This window comes from Acomys russatus, chromosome 20 (genome assembly GCF_903995435.1).
Source record: "Acomys russatus chromosome 20, mAcoRus1.1, whole genome shotgun sequence".
In the NCBI taxonomy this organism is placed as follows: Eukaryota; Metazoa; Chordata; class Mammalia; order Rodentia; family Muridae; genus Acomys; species Acomys russatus.
The window spans coordinates 47,296,028-47,310,632 of NC_067156.1; the positions used below are offsets into that span (position 1 = coordinate 47,296,028).

At 50.3% G+C, this 14,605-nt stretch overlaps 1 protein-coding gene across 1 annotated transcript in view; it reads right to left on the reverse strand.

Annotated features, from left to right (window-relative positions):
* The window catches only part of Ndst1 (N-deacetylase and N-sulfotransferase 1), a 34,522-nt gene extending 20,354 nt beyond the window's left edge, over nucleotides 1–14,168 (reverse strand). The window contains exons 1-2 of the mRNA XM_051163342.1: nucleotides 13,943–14,168; nucleotides 93–995 (exon numbers count right to left, since the gene is read on the reverse strand). Of these exons, the coding sequence (XP_051019299.1) occupies nucleotides 93–605 (513 nt within the window). The 5' untranslated portion in view covers nucleotides 606–995; nucleotides 13,943–14,168. The remainder of the gene's footprint in view (nucleotides 1–92; nucleotides 996–13,942) is intronic.
* Between the last annotated feature and the right edge of the window lie 437 nt (nucleotides 14,169–14,605).

The window sequence follows — 14,605 nt, forward strand, 5'->3', positions numbered from 1 at the left end:
CACTCATTTCACAACTCGAGCTGGCAAGTGTCTGGCTAGCCAGTGTAGAGAGACAGTGCTGGGAACTGCCCAGGAACCTGCTCCCTAAATACCTTGAAGAAGCCAATGATGCCCACGCCGTAGGCCACACAGTACTTGTCCAGGAGCTCCCGGTTCCAGGCATCCAGGTTGACATACTTGAGGATGTTCTCATAGACGATGAGGGCGAAGCGGCCACGGCCCTTGTCAGTGAGTGTGGGCATGTCCCCCTTCCCCGGGGCAATCTCCGTCCGGTACTTGAAGCGGCTGGATTCCAGGATTGCCACCACCTCCTGGCCCAGCTGTGAATAGAGGCTCTCCACAAATACCAGCACCAGTGGGTCCGTCCGGGAAGGGGCGACCGCCTGCACGGGCTTGATCGGCAGCAGACGGCTAGGGGCAACGGGTGGTGGGTCCCCACAGTCGGACTCAGAAGCATCCGCTGAGGGCTCAAGGCCCCGGTTCCAACCATATAGGTAGTAGGCAGAGACAAAGACGCTGAACAGGCAGAAGACAAACAGCAGGAAAAGGACAGCCTGTGGGGACATGTGCCGACACAGCCTCCGGAGGCACGCCAGGGCAGGCATCCTGGCCCCCAAGATCTCAACCAGCAGAGGCCCAGCCTGACCTGGCCCCCTCAAGACCTCACACAGGAGGCCCAAGAGTTGTCCACTGACTGAGAGATTCAGAGACTTAGGAAGTGAGACGTTCACAGAGCAGTGGAGGGAAAGCTGTGGGCCCCTGGCCCTTTCTCCCAGCCAGGGGCACAGTCTATAGCCTGCTCTTGCTCCTTCCTTCCTCTGCGCCCGTTTATGTCACCATGGCAAACCCCAACGTGGTCCTGTGCAGAGCAAAAGTGCCCCAGGGCGTCAGGGCCTCCTGGGGGCAGTCAACAGCAGGTCAGAAGACACTGGGCCAGCCAGGGGGTGCCGCATGCCGCTCTCTCACGTTGGGCCCACCGGGTGAAGGCTGGGGAGCTGGGGAGAAAAGCAGAGAGTCAGGGAGGGGTTTTCAGCATCAGCCTACCATAGACACACAGGTCCTGACAGAGTGGGCTGATGACCAAGAACTGCCACCCAACCTGGTACTCCTTTCTGTCTCTGAGCCTCAGCCTCCCCATGGAAACTGAGCAAGCAACCAAAGTAGCCATATCATAAGGAGTTGGAAAACAAAGGCCAAAAATGTATGGAAATCACTAAAAAATGTACTTAGTGAAGCATCTGCCAACAGCAGCTGTGACTTTTCACTATTATTAGGCCAAGAAAAATGCAGAAGCAGGGCTGGAAAGATGGCTCAGAGGTTAAGAGGCCTGACTGTTTTTGCAAGGACCCAAATTCAGTTCCCACCACCCTTATGGAGGCACACAGATATATGCAACTACAGTTCCAGGGAATACAGTGACCTCTTCTGATTTCCACAGACACCAGGCATGTACCTGGCACACATACATACATGCAGACAAAACACTCATTTACAAAAAATAAAAATAAAAAAAATAGGTTGTCAAGCGAGAACATCCATTTCTCTCTGGACAGAGTAAGCAGAGACCACACACACTGTGCAAAAGCTCCAGTTCCCAAGTTCCCACAGCAGCCCTGCACGCCACCCTCCTGCCTCCGCTACAGGAGTGAAAACCACAGTGACTTCCCACGGGGCACCCCTGCAGAGCTAGCCAGAAGCTCCCCACACCAGCCATCACGAAAGTGAGACAGACTGGGCTGAGACCAGATGGGGAACTGGGAATCTGCCTTATGGGTAGAGATCTCTAATCTCCTCCTAGACCCAGCATGAGGACCACATGATAGGCAGCCAAAAGCTGTGCTTCTAGGAATTTGTCCTGGCCATAATCACTGAAGAAGCATGTACAGCTTTCCCCATGGGAGGAGCAAGACAGGGCCGGGAATGGGAGAAAGAATGGGAGGGACAAATAAAAATAAAGCACAAGAGTTGGAAAGATGGCTCAGCAATTAAGAGCACTGGGTACTCCACCAGAGGATCAGTGTTCTATTTTCAACACCTCCATGGCAGCTCACAGCCATGTAGGACAAAGACATACATACATACAGGCAAAACACACATGTGCATTAATAAATACAGTAAAATAAATTTTAAAGTTAAAATAAAAATTCACGTACAACATACATGATACACGTGTGTGGAAATGCCGCAATGGAACCCACTGTTTTGAATACAAACTTAAAAACCATATAAAAGAACTGGGAGATGGCTCAGTGAGTCAAAGTGCTTCATAAGTGAGGCAGCGTTGGATCCCTACAGCCCCCATAAAAAGGCAGATGCGGCAGCAAGCAGTCATCACTGCACCCTTGCACCAGGACAGGAGGCTGCGGCAGAAGAGGCTCCAGGAGGCTTGTGTACCAGCTATCCTGGAGGATGCAGCAACGCAACAGAAACAGGTAGAGTGAGACCCTGCCTCAAAAAAAAGAAAGATGGAAGATGAGAACCAACTCCAGGAAGTTGCTCTCTGACCTTCACATGGATGCTTCGGCATGTTCAGGCCTATATCCAAGACATATTACCATCTGTGCACACCATTATACAAATACAGAATGGATTTTTTTTTTTAATAAAAAAATCTTTTTAAAAAAGATTCTCTGCAAGAATCCAAGTCCCAGAGCAGCTTATAATACCAAGTGTCCAGCATAGGGCTAGTTTCTGGAAATCCTAACACAAGCCAGGCATGGTGGCACACATGAAATCTTAGCACCCAAAAGGCTGTGGCAGGATGACCACTAAAAGTTTAAGGCAAACCTTCTGTATGTAGTGAGTTCAAGCCTGCCAGGGCTACATAGCGAGGCCTTGTCCCAAAGACAGACAAATTACAAAAACAAATGAACAAATAAAGAATCTTAAGGTAATGGCAGGATCCTAGGCAAACATGTAGGACACTGATTAACGTCTGCCACAGATGTGCAGGGAAGGGGCAGGGTGCTCTTCAGATAATGTCTTTTTCCTGAGGTGAGGTCTTTTATTGGCCTAGAAGTCACCAAGCAGTCTAGCCTGCCTGGTGTGAACCCCAGGGGTCTGCCTGTGTCCACCTCCCCACTGCTGGGATTACAAGCCCACCCCACTTCTTCCCCATATTAGGAGGGAACTCAAATAATCATGCTTATCAAGGCTTACACTTCGCTGACTGAGCCATCTCCCCAGCCCCTTGCCACATAGACTACAACAATAATCTGTACAAATGCCCTTGCCTTTGTTAAACAGTTTTGTGTACAAGATAGAAACTGGTACCAAATATACACACAAAAACTATGTTAACACTGGCGTCTCTGAGATTTTCGTGTTCGGCTTTTTATCATGAAATGTGGAGCTGGTCCCCTCTGTGCTACAATGCACTCTGACCCTGAGCATATATATCCCCATCCCTCTCTGGGCTTCCTGCCTGCTAGAGAAGCCTTGGGGGCTCTTCTGTCTCTGATGTGCAGCCTCTGGGGAAGAAGCTGCCTACCCAGAAAGCAGACATCTGCAACACCAGGGAGCAAGCAAGCATGGCTGGCAGGAAAGAACTGTGGTATCTGAGAGAGGTGAGTGGCACTCGGCCTCTATAGAGAGATGGGGAAGAGAAGAGACGGCTTCCTGGGGTTAGTGGTACTAAGCAGGCCAGGAAGAGGAGCAGCCACGAATGAAAGGAAGAATGGCATGTGCAACAACCTGGAGATAAGGAGTATGTGATGCTTTCCAGGACTCCCTGCAGCGCCAGAGAGTGTCCTGGCAGTCAGGAAGGCTAGAGCATCTCACTTACCAGTGATAAAGGCTATCTACAGCCACAGCCACGGCCAGGTCTGACCCCCACACCATGCCAGCACAGGAGCACAAAGAGGGCGTGGGGGCAGGGAGGTGTGCCCTGATGGCTCTGCCCACACTATCCATCTAGCACTACAGAAGAGGAGCTGGTGAGCTCAAGTGTGTGTCACTGGCCTCTGTCTGTCCCATTAACAGCCTTTCTGCTTGTTAATAATGCAGTTATGCTCTCAGGCATCTGAGGGTCAACGGCCCTGATGGGAATCTGACATTTTTCAGATATAAAAAAAAGTGCACATTTTAAATATGTACATGGTTGCCAGAGGCTGAGGGTTGGAAGGCTGACTGAGCAGAGCACAAATGATTCATTCAACAGAGAGACGGTTCTGTGCAATGCTGTAATACTGTCCTTACACACTCGGTCCAACCCACAGAATGTGTAGCATTGGGAGTGAGGTCTGCTGTGAATGAAACCAGGGATCTGCACAGGCTTATCAGCTACACCAACTGCACCATTCTAGTGGGGGTCACTGATAGTGGGGGAGACAGTACAGCAGGGAACACTACTTTCCTATCAGTTTTACTGTGAAAACAAAAATGTTCTTTAAATAAAGAGGAGACAGTTCAACAGTTAAAAGCTCGTCCAGAGGACCTGAATGCAAAACAAAAATTATTTCAACTTTGAAAACTACATATACATATACTGTAAATGCAATAATCCCAAAGAACCCAGGCCAGGTGCCCCAAATCCAAGCACAGACTCAGAGTCCTGCATTAAGAAAATTTCAGAGTTGCCAGGCAGTGGTGGCACACCCTTGATCCCAGCATTCGGGAAGCAGAGGCTGAGTTTGAGGCCAGATCTCTGAGTCTGAGGCCAGCCTGGTCTACAGTGTGAATTCCAGGACAGCCAGGGCTATGCAGAGAAACCCTGTCTCAAAAGAGAAGAAGAGGAGGAAGAGGAGAAGGAACAAAGGAAGGAAGGGAGGAAGAAAGAAGGAAGACTAAAGAAGGAAAGGAAAGGAATGGAAACCTTCGGAGTACACATGCAGGCTGTAGCCAGGTGGCTTCAAGTCAAATCAGGCCCCATCACCCAGGAACTGTGTAATCTTGAACAATTTACTTAACTACTCGGTGCCTCAGTTTCCTCATCTACAAGCCAAAGCAATTACATACTATTTCTCAGGCTTACGAAAATGGAATGAGCTCAGAAGCACACTTGGCAGCCTGCACTGAGCTGTCCACTCGCTCTTGCTGCCTCCTTAACATGCTCACAATGATCCTCACAACGCGGACAACAGCGTGGTTCACACAGCACTGCGGAGCTCATCCATCTGGCAGCTCTGGAATCTAGCCGGGGTGACCCCTGATTTCACAGAGGGAGAGAAGGTGCAGAAGCGAGGTGCCTGCTCCACACACTAGGGTACCTTTGCCTGGGCCAGTGCAATCCTTGCAGCTGTCTCTTCCTCTCCCTCCTCTTCCTCCTCCTCCAAGAATTCCCATCTTTGGAGGCTGTGGCCTTCCCCAGGAGGCGAGGCATAAAGCTTTGGCAAAGTCCAAGCCAGAGAGAGGGCAAAATAGCCTGCTCCCTTGTAAACCAAGTACTGACTTCCCAGCTTCCTGGTAAGGGGCCTCCACACAGATGGTCCAGCACCCACCAGTAGCTACTGAAAGCCCTTCTCACTGCTTGTATTATACAGCGCCAGGGCCCAGGAGGCAAAGCCCTGGGGAACATCTACACTCCAGAATCACTAAAGCTTTGGGCCAGCTGAGGACAGCTGGGCTCCTTCCTGTAAACCACAGCCTTGCCAGCCAGTCACCATATTAGTCAGGTAGCTCATGATGTTCCCATCCCCAGAAAAGTGTCCCCCAACCTCTTGAGCCTCTTTTTTCTTTTTTAAGATTTATTTATTACATATACAGTGTTCTGCCTACATGTGTGCCTACACACCACAAGAGGGCACCGGATCTCATTATAGACAGTTATGAGTCACCATGCGGTTGCTGGGAATTGAACTCAGGACTTCTTGAAGAACAGACAGTGCTCTTAACCGCTGAGCCATCTTGCGATTCTTAATCATCCTTAACATCCCAACTCCAATGTCATGGCCTCTCTGAAGTCATTTCAAACCACCCCAATCCCACCCCAGGCCTATCCCCTAAGCCTCCCACCCCTTGCTGGAGGGTGGGAGATACAGTCCTGGAACCAGAAGGCTGATGTTTTCTTTAACTTAGGAGACTGCCCCTAGTGGTCAGAACCTTTATAACTTCTCTTTCAAAAAGGGAACAGTACACCCAGAAGCAGGGAGATGTCAAGTTGGGTGGGTAAAGCTTGGGCCACGCAAGCATAATGACTGGAGTTTAGATCATCTATACAAATGCCAGGTGGGCACAGCAGACTGCCTGCAATCCCAGTGCTCAGGAGGCAAAGATGGGGGGTGCCCCAGTAGTCTGTCTAGTTTGACTAGCCAAATTAGAGAGTTCTGGTTCAAGTGAGAGACCTGCTTTAGTATGCAATGAAAAAGTAATTAGGAAACACACCCAATATATGCACCCACTCATTCAGCCCACGCACATGCCTACATACCTGTTTTCACACCACACACACACACAAGCATGTTCCAGTAACAGCATAAGCACAGCCCTCTATCTGCCAGTCACTGAGACCCTGTCTGCCTGGCTGGCTTTTAGGGCTCTAGAAAATAAGTTTTGCTTCCTTGCTTCTCCCCAAGCCCTGGCTATCACACAAAGGTGAGGAGCAGGTCTCAGTCATCACTAAAGCCTCCACTTTCACTCAGATCCTGATGTCTCCAGATACGGCAGAGCTCCTAGGCAAGCAAGGTTCCTTAACCGTCACATGGAAACCACCAACTCTTTTTTTTGTCTGTTTCAGGTTTTGGTTTTTTGGTTTTTCGAGACAGGGTTTCTCTGGCTGTCCTGGAATCACTCAGTAGACCGGGCTGGCCTCGAACTCACAGAGATCCGCCCACCTCTGCCAAGTGCTGGGATTAAAGACGTGCGCCATCACCACCCGGCAGAAACCAACTCTTGATTCAAAACTGACTCTTGCTGACTTTGAGTTAGTCTTTCATTCCTCCAAGAAGCCCAGAGGTTCCTCTAATAAAATTATAACAACAGTTACAATTATAATCATCACCATGACTGGTACGGACACCACACGTGAAGCATTTACCATGACTGCACTGTGCGCTTACCACCTTCTATACTTTACAGCTGAGAAAAATGAGGCCTAGACACTGTCATTTTCCCAAAATCACAAAACTAGTGCATTGCACAGCTGCAATCTGAATCCAGACCCCATGAAAAGGAGTGCTCCAGAGCCACCAGGACCCTTAGCTGTGCAGTTTGAGGACCACAGTGTAGAGGCCTCCAGCCCTCAGCCCGACTTCTCCTGCACTCTCCCAATCCCAGCCTTAGCTTTCCTGCCAAGGTGCTGGAGATAATGAATGAGATGCTCCGGTCGTCATGGAGACACCATGGCAACCCAGCACTTTCGGGAAATACCACAGTAACTGTGGCCACTGCTCTAGAGTTGAAAGTCACTCCCTTCCCTACATCCCTACCTCAAAGTGCTGCTTCTCCACAACCCTCCCCGGGACCCACAGGAAATGGAAGACTTCTTACAGAGCAAGCTGTTGAGAGCATGGCAACAGAAGAGAGCCCAAGTTACTGGGCTCAGCTGACAGCGTGGGCTCCAGGACTGAGACTGAGAGGCCCCAGAATAGACAAGCACGGGGTGCACTGTATATCTGAGGGTGAAGTGTGTCACCAGGTGCTGGCAGGTCCTGAAAGCACCATGAGCTCATCTTCCCAAACATCATCAGAAACAGAAGCTAAGTGGCCGCTAGCCGCAGCCAGGGCTCAGACTGAAGGCAGCCTGCTAGGCTGGAATCTTGGCTTCATTATTTACCATCCTGTGACCTTTAGACAAATCTCTCAACTTCTCTGAACCTCAGTTTCCCGTCCTCTGCTGGGGAAAAATGTAGTTTTGTCATATTCTTTTCTATTCCATGGAGGGCTGGGTGTAGTGGCTTATACCTGTAATCTCAGCACACAAGAGGCTGAGGCAGGAGGATTGCTGAGATTTTGAGGCTAGCTTGGGCTACAGAGACTTTTTAAAGGTGTGAGGAGGTGTCTGTGTGTTGAGGGGTGTGGTATGTGTGTGTGTGTGTGTGTGTGTGTGTGTGTGTGTGTGTGTTGTACGCAGATGTTAGTGCTCATTATCAAGACAGGAAGAGGCCAGAGGAAGACACGGCTACTCTCCTCTACACCTGCATCTTATTCCCCTGAGAAAGTCTCTCACTGAACCTGAAATCTGCCACTTTTCAGCTAGGCTGACAGTTAGTAAGCTCCAGCAATCCTCCTGTTTCTACCCCTACCCTCCAACAAATGCAGCTACTCCCAGCTGCTTGCTGTACCTATCCTCTGACATGGGTGCTGGGGCTCCAAATTCAGTACTCGTAGCCACTGAGCCATCTCTCCAGCCCCAGACTCATCTTAAAAATAAAGAGCAAAAAAAAGAAAAACTCTCACAAGCAAGATTATGAACCATATCCACAGTCATCAAAGCACATACCTTAACTTCCCTGTGAACTTTGCAAAGGATCCTTTTGATCTTTTTACCTGTGTTTTTAAGCTCAACCTATAAACCCATATGATGCATTTCAAAATCTAATGGGCTGGAGAAACCGCTCAACAACTAAGAGCACTGGCTGCTCTTCCAGAGGACCCAGGTTCAGTTCCCAACACCTACATGGCAGCTCACAACCAACCATCACTTTAGTTCTAGAATCTGATGCCCTCTTCTCGAATTCACAGAAACAGGCACAAATGCGGCACACAGAAATTCATGCAGGCAAAACACTGGTCACATAAATTTAAAGTTAACAATAAAAACATCAAAAATAAGCTGATTCATTAAAAATTTAAAAACACTCCAAATTAGTTTTTTAAAAAAATGAAGCCAGGTACGGTGGCATGTGCCTTTAATCCTAGCATTCAGGAGACAGAGACAGGTGAATCTCTGTAAATTCCAGGCCAGAATTGTCTACAATAAATTTCAAGCCAACCAGGGCAATACAGTAATACCTTGTCTCAAAACAAAACAAAAGTCAGGCATGGTAGCGCACGCCTTTTAATCCCTGCACTCGGGAGGCAGAGGCAGGTGGATCGCTGCGAATTGGAGGCCAGCCTGGTCTACAAAGCAAGTCCAGGACAGCCAAGGCTACACAGAGAAACCCTGTCTCTAAAAAACAAAACAAACAAACAAAACAGGATCTGTAGTCTAGAAGATAGGGGGTAGGGGATGGAGTCAGAAGAGAAAGGCAGAAAGAGGAGCTTCAGGAAAGAGTAACAGTTTGACATTACCCTAGGAGCTGGAAGCATGCAAATGACCTGCCAGTTCCCCCCAGTCTGTCTGTCACACACCAGGAGGTGCCAGGCACAGCACCAGGAACTGATGAGGCAGTGGTGACCCAGAGCTTCAGGGAAGGTTTCTGGGGGCTACCTCGGGGTGAGGCAAGGTCCTCACAAACCAGCACATATCTTATTTCCAATCTGAGCCATTCCTGATAACGCTGGGTACCCACCTTCCAACTTCCTGGGTATACACATCCTACTTCCTGTATACCAGATGCACAGGCATGCTCACATAAGGCATCACTGTGGGTATCCAGGCCACACAGACACTGTGAGATGAGGAGGAACCCTGCAAGCAGTTCCAAAGGGTCGTCGTGGTACAACCTGGCCAAGGACTTAGGAGGACTTAGGTGGTGGTGGCTGTTGGCTCAGACGCCAGTCTCACATGCACCTACAGCCGTGCCCCACAGCTGGCCTAGCTCCTCCCAGCCCTTACACCCCTCAAGTCATACCACCACCCACCACCAGACACACCCCACAGCTGAGCCACACCCCACAGCCACCCAGCCTTGTCTGCCAGAGCCAGTGCAGCAAAGAAAATCCTCCACATTTGCTTCCCAGTTGTGGAAAGAGTTGTTCCCTTCTAAGTTCTCCCCAGGAGGCTGAGACTAGGCGCAATCCCTTCTGGTGGAGTTTGTGGCACTCCCATCCCCCATGATCCCAACAGTGCTACCTGGCCTGTGGCCAAGCTGCGGCATGCCTATCAGTCACCCCTCCACTACCACAGCCACCAGTAGCCAAAGACCAATAAATGGTTTAGCTCGGCCTCTCAGGGCCACAAGGGCATAGTCCACTCTGCAGTGAGTACACAGGGCACTGAGGACCAGAGAGAAGAAAAGGAATGGACTGGTTGAATTGTACCAACCAGGAATGCCCTGCTCCCACCAGCCTGGACCTCTTCTCTTATCCACTAAAGTCCTGCCTACCTCCTACAAAGCCAGGTCCTGCTGGGGGTCGGCCTCTGCCTCCTGTGGGTTTCACAAGCACTTGAATATGAGTGCCCCTCTGCTTCACCACAAGCCTCCCAAGGTAGAGAGGTCCTGCCTCCAGTGGGTGCTCACAGCAAGGAATCCTTAACCTTCCCCTTCAGTCTCTGGTGGGCGTCTCAAGCCAGCTGTGCCGATTACAGCCACTTCCCTTCCCTGGACACTACGTGGTGGGATTACCTCTACTCTCCAACAGCAATGGTGACATCTCTTGCCCTAACTGTCCAGAAGAAGAACTGAGGCGCAGGGGGCTCTCATGGTGCTGGCTGGGGATCTCAGGACCAAGCCTAGGCTCTTCCTCAGTGGCCTGACTCACCTGAGAGGGCTGCTGCCTGCCTAGAGCATCTCTTTCTTTCTGCACTGCCCACTGTGTTTCAGATGCAGAGACCCCTTCTAAGGAGCCCCGCAAAGCCTCCCTCCATCTGTAAGTACACCAAACAGAGCACTGTTCACCCAGCTTCTTGGCTTGGAAACTTGTTCTGGGTCCCCTCCTGGCAGGCAAAGGCAGGCCCAAGACTGTGGGTGGCTAATGTCTTACTTCCAGCAGGGACTGAGTTGAAAATTTATCTCTGTACCAGCTCTGAAAAAAAGAAGGTTTACCAAGCAAACAAACAGCAGGTGGGGGGTGGGCTCTGTGGGTGACAAGCCAAGGCTGGAGCAGCCAGGCTGCAGGGATGCCTTCCCCAAAACAATGCTCTCTGCTCAGCCCCAATATGCCTAAGACCACTGAATCCTTCCCAGTGATTTTCCTTAGGTTCTGGCCACAGAGACTTAAAGGAAAAGAACATTTCCTTACAAGCACAACACCCTCCCACCTCCCACCCCCTAGGCCCGCCTCCATTGACAGCCATTAACCCTGGAAGCTTATGGGAGCTGTACTGAGTGATATCCCTGCTGTGCCCACCACACTGGATGGGGTCACTAGGTGTGCACTTTATAGAAAGAAAATGCAGACTCAAAGGAGGGCAAGTGACTGACTTGCAGATTACACAGCTGAGTAGACATGGGTCTAGAATGAATGACCCTTCCAGCCCACTATGGAATCTACTCAGCCCCTTAGGGTGCCCTGCTGAGCAGTCCCTACCATTCCTCAGTCAGGTCCACAGCCAGAGGAGCCTCCTTGTCCTCCCCCATCCCAGGAGGAGCCCTACTGAGAAGCATGGAATGCACGCACACTCTATAGTCAGAGGCCTCACGCTAAAGAACAGAAGGGAAAAGAGTACAAGTCAGAGCAGGACATCTCATCGCTTATGCCCAGTTGGAGATCAGTCAGACTGAACTTTTCTGGGCTGCCTTCTCCTCCTGTATTTCCACCCCAGGCTGCTGAACACTCCCCTACGATTTTGAGAAACAGCACATACACTGATGTGTGAGCCACAGCAGCACCCAGCCCTCCTCAGGTGTTAGACCTGGGGGATAAAGGCAGGGTCCCGGCACCAACTAGAAGGTCAGAGCTAAGAACAGCAAAGCAGGAAGACATCTGAGTAAATCCTTCTGTTGAGTCTGTTTCCCCAGGTGTGTGCACCAGAGCAATAGTACAGGACCTTTTTTGAGAAGGTAATGCCATTGCTAGCAGACTCTCCTCAGATCCACAAATTCTGGGTGGTCATGATCAGACCCCACCAAAAGCCAAGTTAAGAACTTGGATCTCCAGAGGCCTTGTCTTTGGTATGCCCAGTGTGGTGGATCAAATAAGAATATCCACCACTCCCCACAGGCTCATAATGTAATACCCAAAATTAACCTGTAAGCCCCGCCTGCCCAAAAACCAGGTAACTTCCTGGAATGCTAAAAGGTGGAGTTCTTAGAATATAACAAAAGCCTCATGGGAAAGTACAATGGCCTTTATAAAGTTAATAAAGTACGGACTGTCTTTCTAAACCCCCATAACACGTGTGTCTTGTTTACGGTTTTATTGCTATGAAGAGACATCATGGCCACAGCAACTTTTTTTTTTTTTTTTTTTGGTTCAGAGACACAGTTTCTATTTGTAGCCTTGGCTGTCCTATACTCACTTTGTAGATCAAGCTGGCCTTGAACTCACAGCAATCCACCTGCCTCTGCCTCCTGAGTGTTGGGATTAAAGGCATGTGCCACCATGCCTTTTTTTTTTTTTTTTTTTAGACAAGGTTTCTCTGTATAAATAAATAAATCCCCAAAAGCCCATGCCAGATTCAGAGTGAGTCTGTCTGTCTGTCTGTCTGTCTGTCTGTCTGTCTCTGTGTCTCTGTCTGTGTGTGTGTGTGTGTGTGTGTGTGTGTGTGTGTGTGTGTGTGTGTCTCTCTCTCTCTCTCTCTCTCTCTCTCTCTCTCTCTCTCTCTGCCTACTATCCATGGATCAGGATATACTTCTCCAGCGGCCTGTGTGCTGCCATGCTCTCCACCATAGTGATAATGGACTACGCTCCGAACTTGTGCTCTTCTTTGTAAGAGCTGACCACACCTTTAATCCTAGCACTCTGGAGGCAGAGGCAGGTGGATCTCAGAGTTAGCCTGGTCAACATAGAGAGTTCCAGGACACCTAGGGCTACACAGAGAAACCCTGACTCAGATAGATAGATAGATAGATAGATAGATAGATAGATAGATAGATAGATAGATAGATAGATATAGATAGATATGAGAGAGACAGACAGACAGACAGACACAGACAAAGAGAGTTGCCTTGGTCACAGTGTCTCTTTATAGCAATAGAACAATGACTGAGACGCCCAGTTCTTGTGGTTTGACGGAACTAAAGCCACATATGCAACAGCCAGTGCCTGGAGCTCATCATGCCAGGGTCCCCACAGCCCTGAAGGAAATCTTCAGTTCCCGAGTCCGCCTGCCTCAGGTGTTGCTGTTGACTCCCCTAGCTATTCCAGGCCGCTGTCAGAGAACTAAACCCCTCTTCCCTTAACCACCATTTCTTCTTTCTCCTCCCCTTCAACAACCCACCAGGCCAGCCCTGTCACCCTCCCTATGGCAGCCCGTGTAGCCAGGACACTCATGGAACCTGTTTCTCCTCCTGACTGTTAACAGACAGAACCTCAAGCCTGGCTCAGTAGCCTGCTGTACACAGGCCCCAGCTGTATGGGCCTGCACACGCACATATGCAGGCACGCATATGTGTGCACAGACACATACACACTACATACGCTATACATTAACACACACTCAGACAAGACAGGGCAGGGGACTGAGGACAATAGTCGAGATGGCCAAGAAAGCCAGCACAGACAGGGGAACCAGAGCAGGAGTGCAGGACCCACCAGAGCGTCAGGAGTTCAGGCCCTGGCTGCTTGGAAACTCGGCATCTGGCTGCACCTCTCCAGGGCTCCACAGTCACAGCGGCACCTAATCCCAGAGCCAGGGCAAATGGCATTACTGTCTGCCTGGTTCCCTTCTGGAAAGGAGGGAGGGAAGGAGGGAGGGAAACGGCCCTAAGGCACCCAGAGCCAACAACTCTGTTCCAGGAAGCCTCCTGTTCTCCCACCACCTCCCTTGCAGGGCAGCCACCCAGGACTCCTGGACCTCCCAGGCCTGCCAAGGCCCGGGAGCCACCAGAGCAAACAGAAGCTACCTGGAGGTACCTTCCATACAAAGGGAAAACATGTCTCCAGCCCTTGGAGCGCCTGGCTTCTCTGGTCCCCCTCAGCAAAGGTGGCAGCGAGAAGCCCTGCAACCAACAAGTGTACCTGGGTTCCAGCTACAGTTGGCTTCCCATGTGACCTCCCCACACAGCCTCAGATGTCCTACCTGTCCCGAGAAAAGGAGGAAAGACTGATATTATATTCCCTTTTGGTACCATCTGGAAGTCAAATATCCATGACGCTGGCTTTTGGCTCCTGACCCCGCCCTAGCTGAGCTGACAGGCCCTTCCTATTGTCCCGCCCCACAGAGGAAGAAAGGTGACAGGCAGAAGTATGTAGAGTGTCAAAGTCCCTGTGAGTGTCCACATGCTAGAGCTGCAAGCTTTCACACAGCCATGGCCCAGAGAGAAGCAGCAACTTGGCTCTGGTGACACAGTGAGGTGAGCTGAGAGAGGCTGGGCTATCCAGGGAATGACTTCATGGCAATCAACACTCAGAAGTGTCCACCAGAAAGGGACTTGACCTGGCTTCCGAAAGGACACAAAAAAAGATACAAAGCATTTCACTGACGGCAGAAGCTCAGGCCCAAGAGTCGCAGTGGGACCAAAAGGACAGGACACTTGTGGGGCCCCAGGACAGACACCAGGCTAACCTTCCAGTGTCTTAGGTCACAGCACAAGCATGACAGGGGGCCCTGCCAACTACAGATAAATCTTGGGAACCCCTAGAGGGCATGAACAGCCTTCGCTACCTTGTAATAGGTCGCCTGTGGCCCCAGTACTTGGGAGGGTGAGGGAAGATGATGAATATCATCCTAGGTTATAAAAAC